At 36.7% G+C, this 14,335-nt stretch overlaps 1 protein-coding gene and 1 long non-coding RNA gene across 2 annotated transcripts in view; one reads left to right on the top strand and one right to left on the bottom strand.

Moving 5' to 3' along the window:
* The window catches only part of SYNE1 (spectrin repeat containing nuclear envelope protein 1), a 471,896-nt gene that overhangs the window by 120,190 nt on the left and 337,371 nt on the right, over positions 1-14,335 (top strand). The window contains exons 6-8 of the mRNA XM_042940094.1: positions 6,485-6,577; positions 7,472-7,650; positions 13,070-13,266. Coding sequence (XP_042796028.1) covers positions 6,485-6,577; positions 7,472-7,650; positions 13,070-13,266 — 469 coding nt within the window. The remainder of the gene's footprint in view (positions 1-6,484; positions 6,578-7,471; positions 7,651-13,069; positions 13,267-14,335) is intronic.
* The window catches only part of LOC122220504, a 45,796-nt gene continuing 44,744 nt past the window's right edge, over positions 13,284-14,335 (bottom strand). Inside the window, exon 4 of the long non-coding RNA XR_006202897.1 lies at positions 13,284-13,358. This is a non-coding gene — a long non-coding RNA (uncharacterized LOC122220504). The remainder of the gene's footprint in view (positions 13,359-14,335) is intronic.

The following is a 14,335-nucleotide window of genomic DNA, read 5'->3' as shown; positions in this document are numbered from 1 at the left end:
ATAAAGTTAGGTCATCAAATCATATTCGGTTTGAAATAACACTCCCTCCTGCCCTGTACACACATCCTAGTTGACTTTATTATTATTTTTTATCTGGGGAACTAGACATTACCATGATTCTAAGAGTAAAAGTTACACTTAGAGAAGGCACCCCCTCTTTATCTCTACTGTTACATTCTCATTCCTCTTCCTTCCATTCCCTATCTCCTCTTAGGTAACCAAGCTCTCTAGCTTCTGATTTATTCTGCCTACATTTCTTTTGCACCAATGGGCAGATGTATTTTCATACACCATCTTTTTTTTTTACGTGAAGGGTAACATCTTACAAAACACTCTTGCGCTCTGGTTTTTCATGTAACACTATATCCTGGAAATCATTCAAATCAGTTCATGGAGATTTTCCTCACTCATGTTCACAGCTGCATCGTATTCCAATAGCTGGAGGTGCCAGAGTTTATTCAACTACTCTCTTATGAATGGGAATTTGGGTTGTTTCTAGTATTTTGCAACCAAAACGATGCAATTAATGACTATGCATAGTACTTTCCTATTATTGGAAGTGTATTTTCAAGTGTGATTGCTGGGTCAAAAAGTAAGTGTATATGTAGCTTTCTTAGGTATTGCCATAGTTTCTTCCAAACGGGTTGCAAGAACCCTTTTAGATTTAGCCTTTTCCTAACTTGTGGGAATTCAGGTGTCTGTGTTTGGAAATACCAAAAACAGGTTTATAAATAGATATCCAGATACTCCTGGGAAATAGAATGATTCAACTATTTCCTTCTAAGTCTGTATGCACTAAATTAATTTATTTACTGCATGAATGCATATTTGAATACTTTCTGTATGACAGAAATATTCTGAAAAATACAAAAATACTTGATTCTATTCAGTGAATAATTTGTATTTTGGTCAGGTGGTAGTGAGATGAAACAATATAAAGTCTGGTCAGTTGTGCAAACTCCCATGCCGAAGAGAGATACTGGACGTTAAGATGGCAGAGAAAAACAATATTAGGTCTTTTTAATTTAATGTTTATTTATTTTTGAAAGAGAGAGAGAGTGACAAAGTGCAAGTAGGGAGGGGCAGAGAGAGAGAGGGAGACACAGAATCTGAAGCAGGCTCCAGGTTCTGAGCTGTCAGCACAGAGCCCGACACAGGGCTCAAACCCATGAACCGCAAGATCATGACCTGAGCTGAAATTGGATGCGTAACTGACTGAGCCACCCAGGTGCCCTAGCAATATTAGCTTCTTACAGAATATTACTCATTGTTTCCAGATCACTCTAATATCACTATTAATGGGGTGTTTCTCTTCCTTCAGCTTCCTCTATGACTTTTTTATAGAAAGCTGAAAAAGCCATGTTGAATAAGATATTTATAGTTTTCCATGTTATTCAGTCTCCCATTTTACCTATATAACAATAGTGTCATGCTTTATTCCGAGGTATTCTTTGTGACTATAAAAACAAAATTCCCCTTATTAATGTCTTGGAGAAAATTTAAGGACTATAAAGGCGTTGTTTGCAAAGAGGACCAAAGAGCCTTCTTTTCGCAGAACACTTGTTTTACACAAGATCATTTTCACAGAACAACCCTAAGTAATAAAAAATTGACTGTGAGCAGGAATGAGTTTTTTTAAGGCTCTTTGATGCCCACTTTCTTACTATTTATTTATTTATTTATTTATTTTTATAATTTAAGAACTTGCATTTCAAATGTATTTTCAGGCATTTGTCTTTGACCTTTGGACTTACCTTGGCCTCTGTTTCGGTTTTTTTTTTCTTTAAATAATAGAATGTTAATCTAGTCCTTCTTGATTTAAGGAATAATGAGGGCACTCCTCAAGTTTTCCTGGAGAAAACTCTACCATTGTGTTTATTTTCAATTTGTTTACAGGGCATTTGAAAAAAGCCTACTTTAGTACCTGATAGGGACCAGGTAACTGTGACTCTAATGAATAGATCCAACACCATTTCCCCCAGATTCTTTCTCCAATGAGGTGTCAAGTGGGTCCATCTGAACAGTACCACAAGGAGCCAACCACGGACCATCTTTCCCAAAACTTCCCTGAGTGCAGACAAGCAACATGAATTCCAATTCCTATGAAGTTGGATAGGTGATGTAAAAGACGAAGTGAGTTAGAGGTTGCCTATGGAAACAGGAGAACCCAGCAGCGCTGTGCCCTGTCTGCAAGACGGAAGCCAACATTCAGTTTGTTTTTTTTTTTTTTTTTTTTTTTTTTTAATCCATTCATTCTTTGTTTTTTAATTTACACCCAAATTAGTTAGCATATAGTGCAACAATGATTTCAGGAGTAGATTCCAATGAGTCATCCCCTATATATAACACCCAGTGATTATCCCAACAAGTGTCTTTCTTAATGCCCCTTGCCAATTCAGCCCATCCCCGCACCAACAACCCCTCCAAACCCTCTTTTTTCTCTATATTAAATAGTCTCTTATGTTTTGTCCCCCTCCCTGTTTTTATATTAGTTTTGCTTCCCTTCCCTTATGTTCATCTGTTTTGTATCTTAAATTCCACATAAAAGTGAAATCATATGATATTTGTCTTTCTCTGACTGACTAATTTCACTTAGCGTAATACCCTCTAGTTCCAAGCACGTTGTGGCAAATGGCAAGATTTCGTTCCTTTTGATTGCTGAGTAATATTCATATATATATATATATATATATATATAGGTACATGCATACATATTACATCTTCTTTATCCAGTAATCTATCAGTGGACATTTCTGTTTTTTCCTTATTTTGACTATTGCCAATAGCACTGCTATAAACATTGGGGTGCATGTGCCCCTTCAAAACAGCACACTTATATCCCTTGGATATATACCTAGTAGTGCAATTGATGGGTTGTGGGGTAGTTCTATTTTTAGTTTTTTGAGGAACCTCCATACTGTTTTCCAGAGTAGATACACCAGTTTGCATGCCCACCAACAGTGAAAAGGGTTCCTCTTTCTCCACATCCTTTCCAACATTTTTCTTTGCCTGAATTGTTAATTTCAGCCATTCTGACTCGTGTGAGGTGATATCTCATTGAGGTTTTGATTTGTATTTCCATTATGATGAGTGATGTTGAGCATTTTTTCATGTGTCTTCTAGCCATCTGGATGTCTTCTTTGGAAAAGTGGACATTCATGTCTTTTGCTCATTTCTTCACTGGATTATTTGTTTTTTAAGTGTTGAGCTTGATAAGTTCTTTGAAGATTTTGGATACTAATGCTTTATCTGATATATCATCCACAAATATCTTCTCCCATTCCATCAGTTGCCTTTTAGTTGTGCTGATTGTTTCCTTTGCTGTGCAGAAGCTTCTTATCTTGATGAGGTCCTAATGGTTAATTTTTGCTTTTGTTTCGCTTGCCTTCAGAGACATGAGCCAACATTCAGTTTGAACTGTAGTTGCGTCAGTGAAATCAAGCACGGTGATCCCAGATCTTCCAACTGAACAAGAAAAGTCAGTGATCTGGGTTTTTATTGAAGTTTAATTATTTATTTGTTATTTATTAAGTGATTCGGGTAGTTGGCTACCTGCATCACTGATTAGAATGGCTCACCCCCCACCACACTGTAGAAGGCAACTAGCATAAAGTGTCAATGCATCTATTTGTTAGGTTTTCCAGTATATCAAGAAACACTAGTAATCTGGAGTTTCAACTGAAAATTTTTTTTGAAATTTATTCCTGAATAATTTGAATATTTTTTGGAAACATCTGTGGGCCTTGTTTCAGTATGCTATGGCTACCATTGTACTACCAGAGAGTGGATGGCTTAAGTAACAGAAATTTATTTTTTCACAGTTTTGGGGACTAGAGGCTTAAGATCAAGGTACCAGCAGAGTTGGTCTCTTCATTTCTTTCTGCTGACAGATAGACACTTATAGACAGATAGACACAGATAGACACTGTGTCCTCACATGGCTTTTTTCTCTCAGTGGGTGTGGAAAGAGCTCTAGTGTCTTCTGCTCTTCTCATAAGGACACCAGCCCTATTGGATTAGGGCCCACTCTTACTGCTTCATTTAACCTTAATTACCTCCTTAAGGCCCTGTCTCTAAATGCAGTCACATTGGGGTTTAGGGCCTCAACATGTGAATTTGGGGGGAACACAAATTCAGTCCACATGGGCCTCTGGCTTGCAAAATCAAACTTCCTGAGATTACATGGGCCAAGTGCCATTGTCTAGTATGGGATTCTCAAACACTGACGTACATCAGAATCAACAAAACCTAGAAGTTTTGTTAAAGCAGATTCCTGGGCAGCATTCTCACAGCCTCTGAGCCAACAGGTTGAAGGTGAGGTCCATCATTGTGATTTCATTCTCTTTCTGGTTTCTAGGAATTCTTTAGTCTCTTCAGGTATCTCTCTATTGTCCATCCCACTCTCCTGTGCTATTAAGAATTTAATAGGTTAAGTTTAGTAGGATTTTGCAAGGGAAGGGAAGTGAAGGAAAACAAACAAACAAGCAAACAAACATGAACAAAAAACCTGTGCTCCACAAGCCCATTATGGAACATACAGTTTTTAAGAGAGAAAATAATTATTGAAAACGTTTTTCTTTTATTATTATTGTTTTTTAACATTTATTTATTTTTGAGAGACAAAGAAAGACAGAGCACAAGTGGGGGAGATGGGTAGAGATAGAGGGAGGCACAGAATCTAAAGCAGGCTCCAGGCACTGAGCTGTCAGCACAGAGCCCAATGTGGGGCTTGACCCATGAACCATGAGATCATGACCTGTGAGCTGAGGTTGGCTGCTTAACGCACTGAGCCACCCAGGCGCCCCTGAAAACCTTTTTTTCTTTAGAAGTTGAGTGAGTTATCTTTAGGTTCTATCGTAAGTAGAATATGTTAAGTTCATGGTACAAGAAAACCTTTTTTTTCTTTAGAAGTTGAGTGAGTTATCTTTAGGTTCTATCGTAAGTACAATATGTTAAGTTCATGGTACAATTGGAGCTGGATTGAGGTAAGAAATTCAACTTACCATTTTTAAAAAGAGTGGTATATAAAGAAAGAGAAATAATCTGCCCTTTATGGAATACATTAACCTTATGGTTATTAGCATGTATTATATATCTGTGCCCTGTGGATACTAAAATGGAGGTGGAGAAAATTCTAGAGTAGCTGTAGACAAGAGTAATCAAAATGATTATGGACATTGCAATAGGGTTCTGTCACAAAATTAAAAAATGTGATGTTCTTTATTTTCCACAAACATGTATTATATGTCTTATGCTGTGCTAGGTTTAAAAGAAGTAGACACATAAGTTTGCAATTTATGCACGTTCTCAATTTTTTTTTGTGTCTTCAAACCTGATGAATGAATTTTACCCCCGAGACAAAATCCCTTAGGTATATTTCAAGTGATTTACAGTGGTTTTCATGCTAGCATCGTGCTAGTCCTCTGATACATAACTAGTACATTTAAACTAATTAAAGTATTTTTGCATCTGATAATTTTTTTAAAGTAAACCATTTACAAACTTCTGAACTTTATTATTAAATCTGGTCTAAGAATTATTGAGCTAGAAATCTAAGAAGTACTTTATTATTTTTTTTTCTAATTTGTTTAGGGATTATGGAAAGGACAATGAGCAGTTGTTAATTGTGTTCTACCGAGATTGGCTGAGACAGACTTTACCATACAGTTCATTTTGCTGAGATTTGGGAAATAACATTTTTAATAGTTGGGAAAGTATTGAAATAAATAATTGTGGACAACTGTAAACAGGTTAACATCTATCTTGAACGCTTTACGGGTACCAGTGCCGAAAAGTAAGGAACTGAACCCTAACAGTCTCTTCTACTTTATTATTTCTTGGCTTTCCTGTATCTTTAAAATATATTCCCAATCATGCTCTAAATTTGCTATCTACATTTTTATTCCCTTTGAGCAAATAACTCTGATTTTGAAAAATTCTGTATGTATGTATATCATCTTCTTCCTTTTTTTTTCATGTCAGTCCATGTACAGAGGATCACCGGTTAGTACAAATTTTAGAATTTTTAACTCCTGGCTTTTATAGGTGAAAGAGAACATAAATTTCATGCTATTTGGTAACAAATTTCAAAGTAAGTGCATTTTTTTTAAACTACTGATTACAGTTTCTTTTAAGTTCCAGTCAACTTCTGGATGTAAAAAATAACCCCCACCTTTTTTTTTTTTTCCCTGTCTGGTATTTTGTTGGTAATTCCTTGCATGATGTCATATGTTTTCAACTTTAAAGAAATTTTTGATATTCACTCCATAGTCGTTTTTCTTGTGTGCACCTAATGAATGCTCCTGAGATTTCCACTGAAACCATGTGCTTGTCTGTTTCGATGGCTCACCCTACTTACTCTTGTGTACCATTACATAGGCATGACCAGATTGTACTGATGTCTAATAAAGTGCTAATTATTGCATAATTAGGTGGTCTATAATCTTCTGGTATGTTAACAAGTAGAGTTTTTCTTTTTGAACAGATTAAACTAGTCAACATTAACTCCACCGATATAGCAGATGGCCGGCCATCAATAGTTCTTGGATTGATGTGGACCATTATTCTGTATTTCCAGGTATTGAACTATAGCTCCCTTTGTGGTTGATATAATGTCATGGATGGAGGTAGCGGTGGAAATTTTAATAATACTCTCCTTTTCCCTACCTTGGAGATTGATCCTTATGTTAGAAGAAATGTGACCTTCACATGTACCTTTTGTTGTTGTTAGCAGAAGAATTTCCTCTTCCCTGCAAAGGTGTCATATGTGTCATATATGGAACTCCTCTAAAACACTGTGGCATAGGTACTCAGTCTGAAAAGTGAGCAGGGCACAATGGAGATGAAATATTGGTGTATTAAAGAGCTTAGGAACATTTCTGCTCTCTGGAAAGGACCAGTTTTATGCTCCTATTAGACAGTAAGGGGAGAAATTAACTCCCCATTCCATCTAGAATAAGTTTTCTAGCCATTGGGTTGGTTTTAAAACAAGTAGACTTGATTTTTTAGAGCAGTTTTAGGTTCACAGCCAAAGTGAGCAAAAACTACAGAGATTTCTCACCATATACCTTGTGTTCCACACATGAGTAGCTTCTCCCGTAACCAACATCCTCCACGGAGTGATATTTGTTACAATTAACGAACCTGTATTGACTCATCATTATCCTTCAAAGTTCATTGTTTACATTATGGTTCACTTGGGCGGTGTACATCTCTGAGTTTGGATAACCATTAGGTTTTGTTTTAGTCATGCATTCATGTATGTAACTAGCAGTCGTGACTGTGTATAGAGTAGTCTTAGATGCAGTGGGAAGTACCGTGAAGAGTACCATGTCAGTCATGCCCTGAAGAGCTTGCGTTGTCAATGATGTCGAGAGGGCGAGTTTAAGTCACTTTCAGTTGGAAAAGTTAAACATCCAAGGAAATGACAAGACAGTTCTTATATTTTTGGCCACCGTTAATTCACAAACAGATTGAGGAGCTGACCAGCAACCTGCCGCAGCTGCAGTCCCTGCCTGGCAGCACATCCTCTGTGGACAGCACGGTCAGCGCGGAGACCGCCAGCCCCCCGAGTAAGCGGAAGGTGGCCACCAAGATCCAAGGAAATGCTAAGAAGGCTTTATTAAAGTGGGTTCAGTACACAGTAGCCAAGTAAGTGCCACGAGCTTGTTTAAATTGGAAACCCTTGAATAATTTAAGTTACCGGTTTATTGCCGAGTGCACTTTCCAATATTGCAGAATTTGAAGAGACATTTGAGTGAAGGGTTTACTTCCGGACATTGCATTCTTTCCTTGCATTAAAATATCAACAGAAACCATCATTAATACTCTAGGAAAGTGCTGTCATCAAACGAATTCCTTCATTATTCATGTGATTGAGCCCAATTAATTGTTTTTTAACAACTACACTTTGATAATGTGAGGGCTAATCTATTTAGGTTATTGTTTGGACTGTTTTTTTTTTTTTTTATGTCTATTACTTTTGAGAGAGAGAGCATGAGAGCGAGTGGAGAGGGCAGAGAGAGAGAAAGAGTCCCAAGCAGACCCTGTGCTGTCAGCACAGAGCCCGATATGGGGCTCAAACCATGAGATCATGCATGACCTGTCCGAAACCAAGACTCAGATGCTTAATCGACTGAGCCACCCACTTGCCCCTGGACGTCCTGCTTTTATTAAATAATCTTTACGCAAATACAGTAGAGGTTTAAATGTGATCATTTCTTCATAAGACTGTTAGGTTCTATTTGATAATAATGTGAACTCAGGTCCACATTCTGAAGTAATTGTATTCGTTGTTGTTTCCCAAAACTTTCTAGCAATTTTATCTTTAAATTTTTTTCCGTGGGTCTCCTCTTTTATGTGGAATATAGATTCCTTTGTCAACTTCAGCTTATAGACTGTGGATTTGCTTCTGGGCATAATGAGTTTATATGTGTACATTCATGTGATAATGCTGCACAGAATATTAGTACTTTCAAGGAGTATCTCTTCATAGCAATTTCAATAGCATTTTCAATTGAGCAGACCAAAGTTTTGTGGTCTGATGTGGTCAGTGATAAGATTTCTTCACAAAGAAGTTCTGCTTTTGTATGATTTTCCTAAATGACATGTCAAATTAACTCTCTTTCTGTTTTGTTTTTTGTGTACCTAATTCTAATCTGAATCTTATTCCCTACTTCTGAAAAATAGTTTTAAACAAGCACTTATCATTATAAAATATTGAAGCACTAAGCATAGGGAGTTCTATTTTTAAAGCGGTTGAAGAGCAAAAATAAAAATTAAATATAGAGAAGATGTAATTAGTGTTACTATTTTACACAGTTTGGTTTCACTTTTAAAGTGTGTTGGTGGTTGTCTAATTTGGGATATATTTTTATGATTCAACTTGTACTCAAAAATTTTTTTGAAAGCAAAGCTTTGTGGCTTTTTAGAATCTGTAGTAGAAATGGAATTTTAAAAACCTGCCCACAGTGCTGGTATATTGTTTGCATTTCATTTACAGTGGCAATTACTGATCTCCTCTGCAGCTAATTGGGCAGAGAGAAGACATGTGCTGGGTAGGAAGAGACAAGTGACCACATGCTAGGACACTTGTCATGATGCTATTGCAATAAAACTTTGTAATAATGTCAATGTGATAGTCTCTTGCCCATTGCTTCCCACAACATTAAACTAATCAAAAATAAATTGGTTTCTCTTAATATTATAGTTGTTTGAAGTAAACTGAAATTGAATGCTGTTGGAGTTTTTCTGCATTGGTTTTGTTCTACGTATGGTGTTTTAGCTTCCAGAGATGTGCGGGGATCTAATAATAACTAAAAGTCATTCCTGCAACTTGTATATTTGTAACATCAGTGGAAGTGGTATTTTCCTTATCTGTATAAATGTTCAGATTTATGGATCCCAGGATTTCCCACCCATCAACGTATCAGTGAGATCCATTTATTTTACAGCTGCATAAAGTGTAGAGATTTGGGGAGATGACTTCTCTAACATAAAAATTTTGTGATGAACCCATGATTCCATTATGCCTACCAAATTGTTGATAATTTTTCTAAAAGCTATTTTTTTACATTATCCTAGTATGTATTTTTCAAGTATTTTTTTAACCAGATATGGGTAAAAGACTTTAGAATCTATACCCCTTTCAGTATATGACATGTTTTTAAAATGATAATCTGTGAGACTCTGTGGTCTGAATGTTTATCAGTCTTAGAAGAGTGTAGATGATAAGAAAGGGCAAGACATCCAGTAAACACCAGACATTGTCAAAACTGTATTCATTGTTTTCATATAAAATTTTAAACTATGTGAGAAACAAATAAAAAAACCCTTTTAGTAAGGCAACATAATCCATCCTTCTCTCTCTCGCGCTCTCTCTCTCTCTCTCTTTTTTTATTTTACCAATGTACTATCCTGTATACTCTCTCAGACATGAAAGCATTAAACTACAGCATATCTGATATTTGCATACCTTATTTTGAGGGGTCTAGGAAGAACAATGGTATTTTAAGACAAAATTTAGTGAGATAATGAAACAAATGAAGATAGGTACATCCAGATCCATTGAAAATGACTTGAGGTAAATACATATTAGAAGTCAGAAATGCCTATAAACTGGATATACTTCATCATTTCTTTAAGTGATGTGTCCAAGTCTAAGTTTGTATCACTTCTGTAAGCGACATACCTAAGTCTTCCTAGATTTTGTATTTGAGATTCTTAAATGAAAGGTTTGGACTAAAACTTAAAACTTTTTAGAAATATCACCTACTGTTTTGATGTAATACAACACATAGGTGTACGTGTGGGGGGGGGGTGTATGTCTTCAACACATTATAGAAAAATAAAATGTACTGAAACTTCTAAAATTATTCCAATGTAGTAATATTTAGGGAAATATTTTATACATTTCTTTTTGAAAATATTTAAAACAATAAACAGGTTGAAGAAAATCAGAAAATATCTAATACATGGTGAATATTTGTTAGCTAATTATTACTTACACCACCTTGTTTTGTTAAGAAATAATTTGAGGTGGCTGTGAAAACAAAAACATCTTTTTGTTATTATTCTTTAATTTTTTAAAACTATTTATTTATTCCTGAGAGATAGAGAGAGAGACAGAGCACGAGCAAGGGAGGGGCAGAGAGAGAGGGACACACAGAATCTGAAGCAGGCTCCAGGATCTGAACTGTCACAGAGACTCGAACTCATGGGTCTCGAACTCACGAACCGTGAGATCATGACCTGAGCTGAAGTTGGATGCTTAACTGACTCAGCCACCCAGGTGCCCCCAAAAACATCTTTAAATGAGAAAATGTGAAAAAAGAAAATGTAGATGGAAAAATAAGATGAAGCTGGAGGCAAATGTACAAAAAAAGAGCTAACAAGAACACGCTGTCCCACTTGGGTGGGGATCTGCCCGTGTGCCAGACATTGGCTGAAAATATTATATGCATACTACCAGAGATGGAAACTCTGAAAGAACTAAGGGAAGATGCAAGGTTACTTTATAACTACGGAAATCTTACAAAATTGTTTTGAAAATATACATTTATGAAGTCAGTGATGAGATCCAGTGATGCTATTTTTAGCATGTTGTATGCAGACAGAATGTACGTTGGTAAAACAGGATTTCAAGTGAAACTTAAGTTGGCAGAGATTTACCTTGTTGTATTAATCAATGTATCAATCGTATATAAAGTATTTATTTTTATGAAAGTGTATTTTATGCAAGCTGAATGTACATTGGTAATACAGGGTTTAAAATGACTTTTTAGTTTGCAGAGATAAAACTTAAGGGCATTTATCGGGGCGCCTGGGTGGCTTAGTCGGTTGGACATCCAACTTCAGCTCAGGTCATGGTCTCACGGTTTGTGAGTTCAAGCCCTGCGTTGGGCTCTGTGCTGAGAGCTCTGAGCCTGGAGCCTGCTTCAGGTTCTGTGTCTCCACCTCTCTCTGCCCCTCCCATACTCATGCTCTGTCTCTCTCCGTCTCTCAATAATAAATAAACGTTAAAAAAAAATTAAGGGCATTTATCAACTTGGTATATTAGTGTTACCAGCCAAATATATCTGACAGCTCATGGAAATTTTGAGACTATAGTAAAAAAAAAAAAAAAAAAAAAAAAAAAAGATGTTACCTCTGCTTCATTTAGAAACAGCTATAATGAGACTAATGTTTTAAAAAGAGACTGCCAGGATATTTATCCATTGAATGTCACCTAATTAATTGGTCACCTTTAAAGGCTCTAGACTTAACCAAGGGATGTTGCTTAAAGACATCTTTGCAGCTTCCTTTTTGGAGCTGCCTTTGTATATAGTTGACAAGTTACAGATAGAAAAACAAAATTCATTGTGATTTATCACTTTTATTTTCAACAACAAAATATTACTACCAACTGGAATGATTCTTAATTATCACAATTGGCTTCAAATTAATCATATCCACCACAAAAGAACAAAGATTTGCTACCAGGGCATTGTCCTCAAGACAATTCCAAAAACAGAGTTTACAAAACAATTTGATCAGGAATTGCCTGGGTGGCTCAGTAGGTTAAGCGACCGACTTCAATTCAGGTCTTGATCTCATGGTTTGTGAGATCAAGCCCCACATCTGGCTCTGTGTTGACAGCCCAGAGCTAGTTTTGGATCCTCTGTCTCCCTCTCTCTCTGCCCCTCCCTGCTCTCTCTCTCTCTCCCCCAAGAAACAACCAACCGAACAAACAAACAAACAGTTTGTTCAAATAATTTGACAATGTGTAAATGGAAACTTGTCTGGACTCATGTGGAGTATAGGCTCCTGTGTGATTGATTTACAGATAGGATCACATCCATTTGCATTTGTTCATTCTAATGAATTGCATACAATTCAGCCATATTATCTTGGTATGTTAATACCTGTGCATGCACAACACATTGATATTTATCACTGTCATTAGAATTGTGCTAGATATGGGGTGCCTGGGTGGCTCAGTTGGTTAAGCATCTGACTTTGGCTCAGGTCATGATATCATGGTTCGTGAGTTTGAGCCCCGCATCGGGCTCTGTGCTGACAGCTCAGAGCCTGGAGCCTGTTTTGGATTCTGTGTCTCCGCCTCTCTCTCTCTGCTCCTCCCTGGCTCACACTGTCTCTCTCTCAAAAATAAATAAACACTTAAAAAATTAATAAAAAAAAGAATTGTGCTAGATACTTCAAAAATATACAATGATAAATTACTATCAGTTTTGGTGTTTCATAATTTTCTCTTTTTTATTTTACCAGACATGTTTTCTCTGAATTAGTTTCCTTTAAAAAATGTGCTTTAAATTGGACATCACAATTACTGAAACATCTAATATAGAAAACTCTTGCCATCTTGTTACCCTCTAACAATTTTGTTTTGCCTCATTTTTTTCAAGCAGCTGGTATAGCTAACTGCACATCAGACACTGTTGAGGATTAGATTTTGCATTAGTCCTTGAGGAAAGTGCATATTACCTATTCCGATTCAGAATGTGACATTTTATTTTATTTTATTTTATTTTATTTTATTTTATTTTATTATTTTATTTTTTATCACATTAAGGCAGACGGGAATAGACGTAAAGGACTTCGGGCGGAGTTGGAGAAGTGGAGTTGCCTTTCATTCGGTCATCCATGCCATTCGACCAGAACTAGTGGACTTGGAGAAAGTGAAAGGCAGATCTAACCGGGAAAACCTGGAGGAGGCTTTCACTATTGCTGAATCAGAACTAGGAATTCCAAGACTACTGGATCCTGAAGGCAAGTTGAATAATTGTTGGTTCTTGTGTACACACATCAACTCGGCAGGTTTCTGTTTCTTAACGGCAGAAATTCCAGATGATTTATGAGACCTTAGTAGAGGCCAGAAATTTTTAGAAAAGCAGTAAGAAATAGTACCTTCCTGCACTAATTTTCTTTTGGAAAAATATTCGCCGTGATATATGGGAGCAAAATAACAGCTCTGCTGCTCCAAACAGCACTTTGGCATTGCTGGTGTCAGCCAGGTGACGTGCACCTACTCAATATAGTAAAGGGTAGAATGAAAGCTTTAGAAGTGTGTGGATATTAGGGGGAAGAAGAGAATCCAGGATAAAAGAATTACTCTACTTATATAACAAAGAATCTGGAAGACATAAGAGATTAATAACCTAATATCATATCTTTAAAATGTCAGCCTTAGAAACTTGGAAATGTTGATAATCATCCAGTGTTCTGGTATCAATGGGGAAAACCACACCAATGGTCAACTGCTATTTTTCATTAGAATTATCTGGCACCTTTTTGGTAAGGCTGTGAATTTTAAGACATTATGGGAATGGATTCAACTCCTTCAAGCCTTCAAGAGACAATTTTGATGACTTTAATAAACTTTAGTAAACTGTATATATTGTTTGTCATATTGAAATAAACGGGGTAAAAGTGAATTTTCCAAATGCTGCAGACAATTTCTTATTTCGGTTGGCAGTTATGAATATTTCTATTAATGATGCAGAAAAGTCAATACAATGAAAGCAAGTTATTTTTAAAGATGAGGTATCAGAGTAAGCATGATTACCTCTAAAACAGGATCTAAGTGGGACACTTGTGCCTGCAAGGTTACAGATACCTACAAAGCCCTGTTTGACTTCCCGTGAGATGAAAGCAACGTGGAGATCCCTTGCCACTTTGGGAACCTGCAGGGGGCCCCCCCACATTCACTAGGATAGCCAACAGCTTTCCACCTTGTTCTGCACCACACACACACACACACACACACACACACACACACACACACACACAAACACAAACCAGTAGTATCCAATATACTGTTCAGCTCAAGGAGAAAGCC

The sequence above is a fragment of the Panthera leo genome, chromosome B2 (genome assembly GCF_018350215.1).
Source record: "Panthera leo isolate Ple1 chromosome B2, P.leo_Ple1_pat1.1, whole genome shotgun sequence".
NCBI classification, from domain to species: Eukaryota; Metazoa; Chordata; class Mammalia; order Carnivora; family Felidae; genus Panthera; species Panthera leo.
The sequence above is the reverse complement of the archived record's forward strand: the minus strand, read 5'-3'. Positions and strand labels throughout refer to the sequence as shown.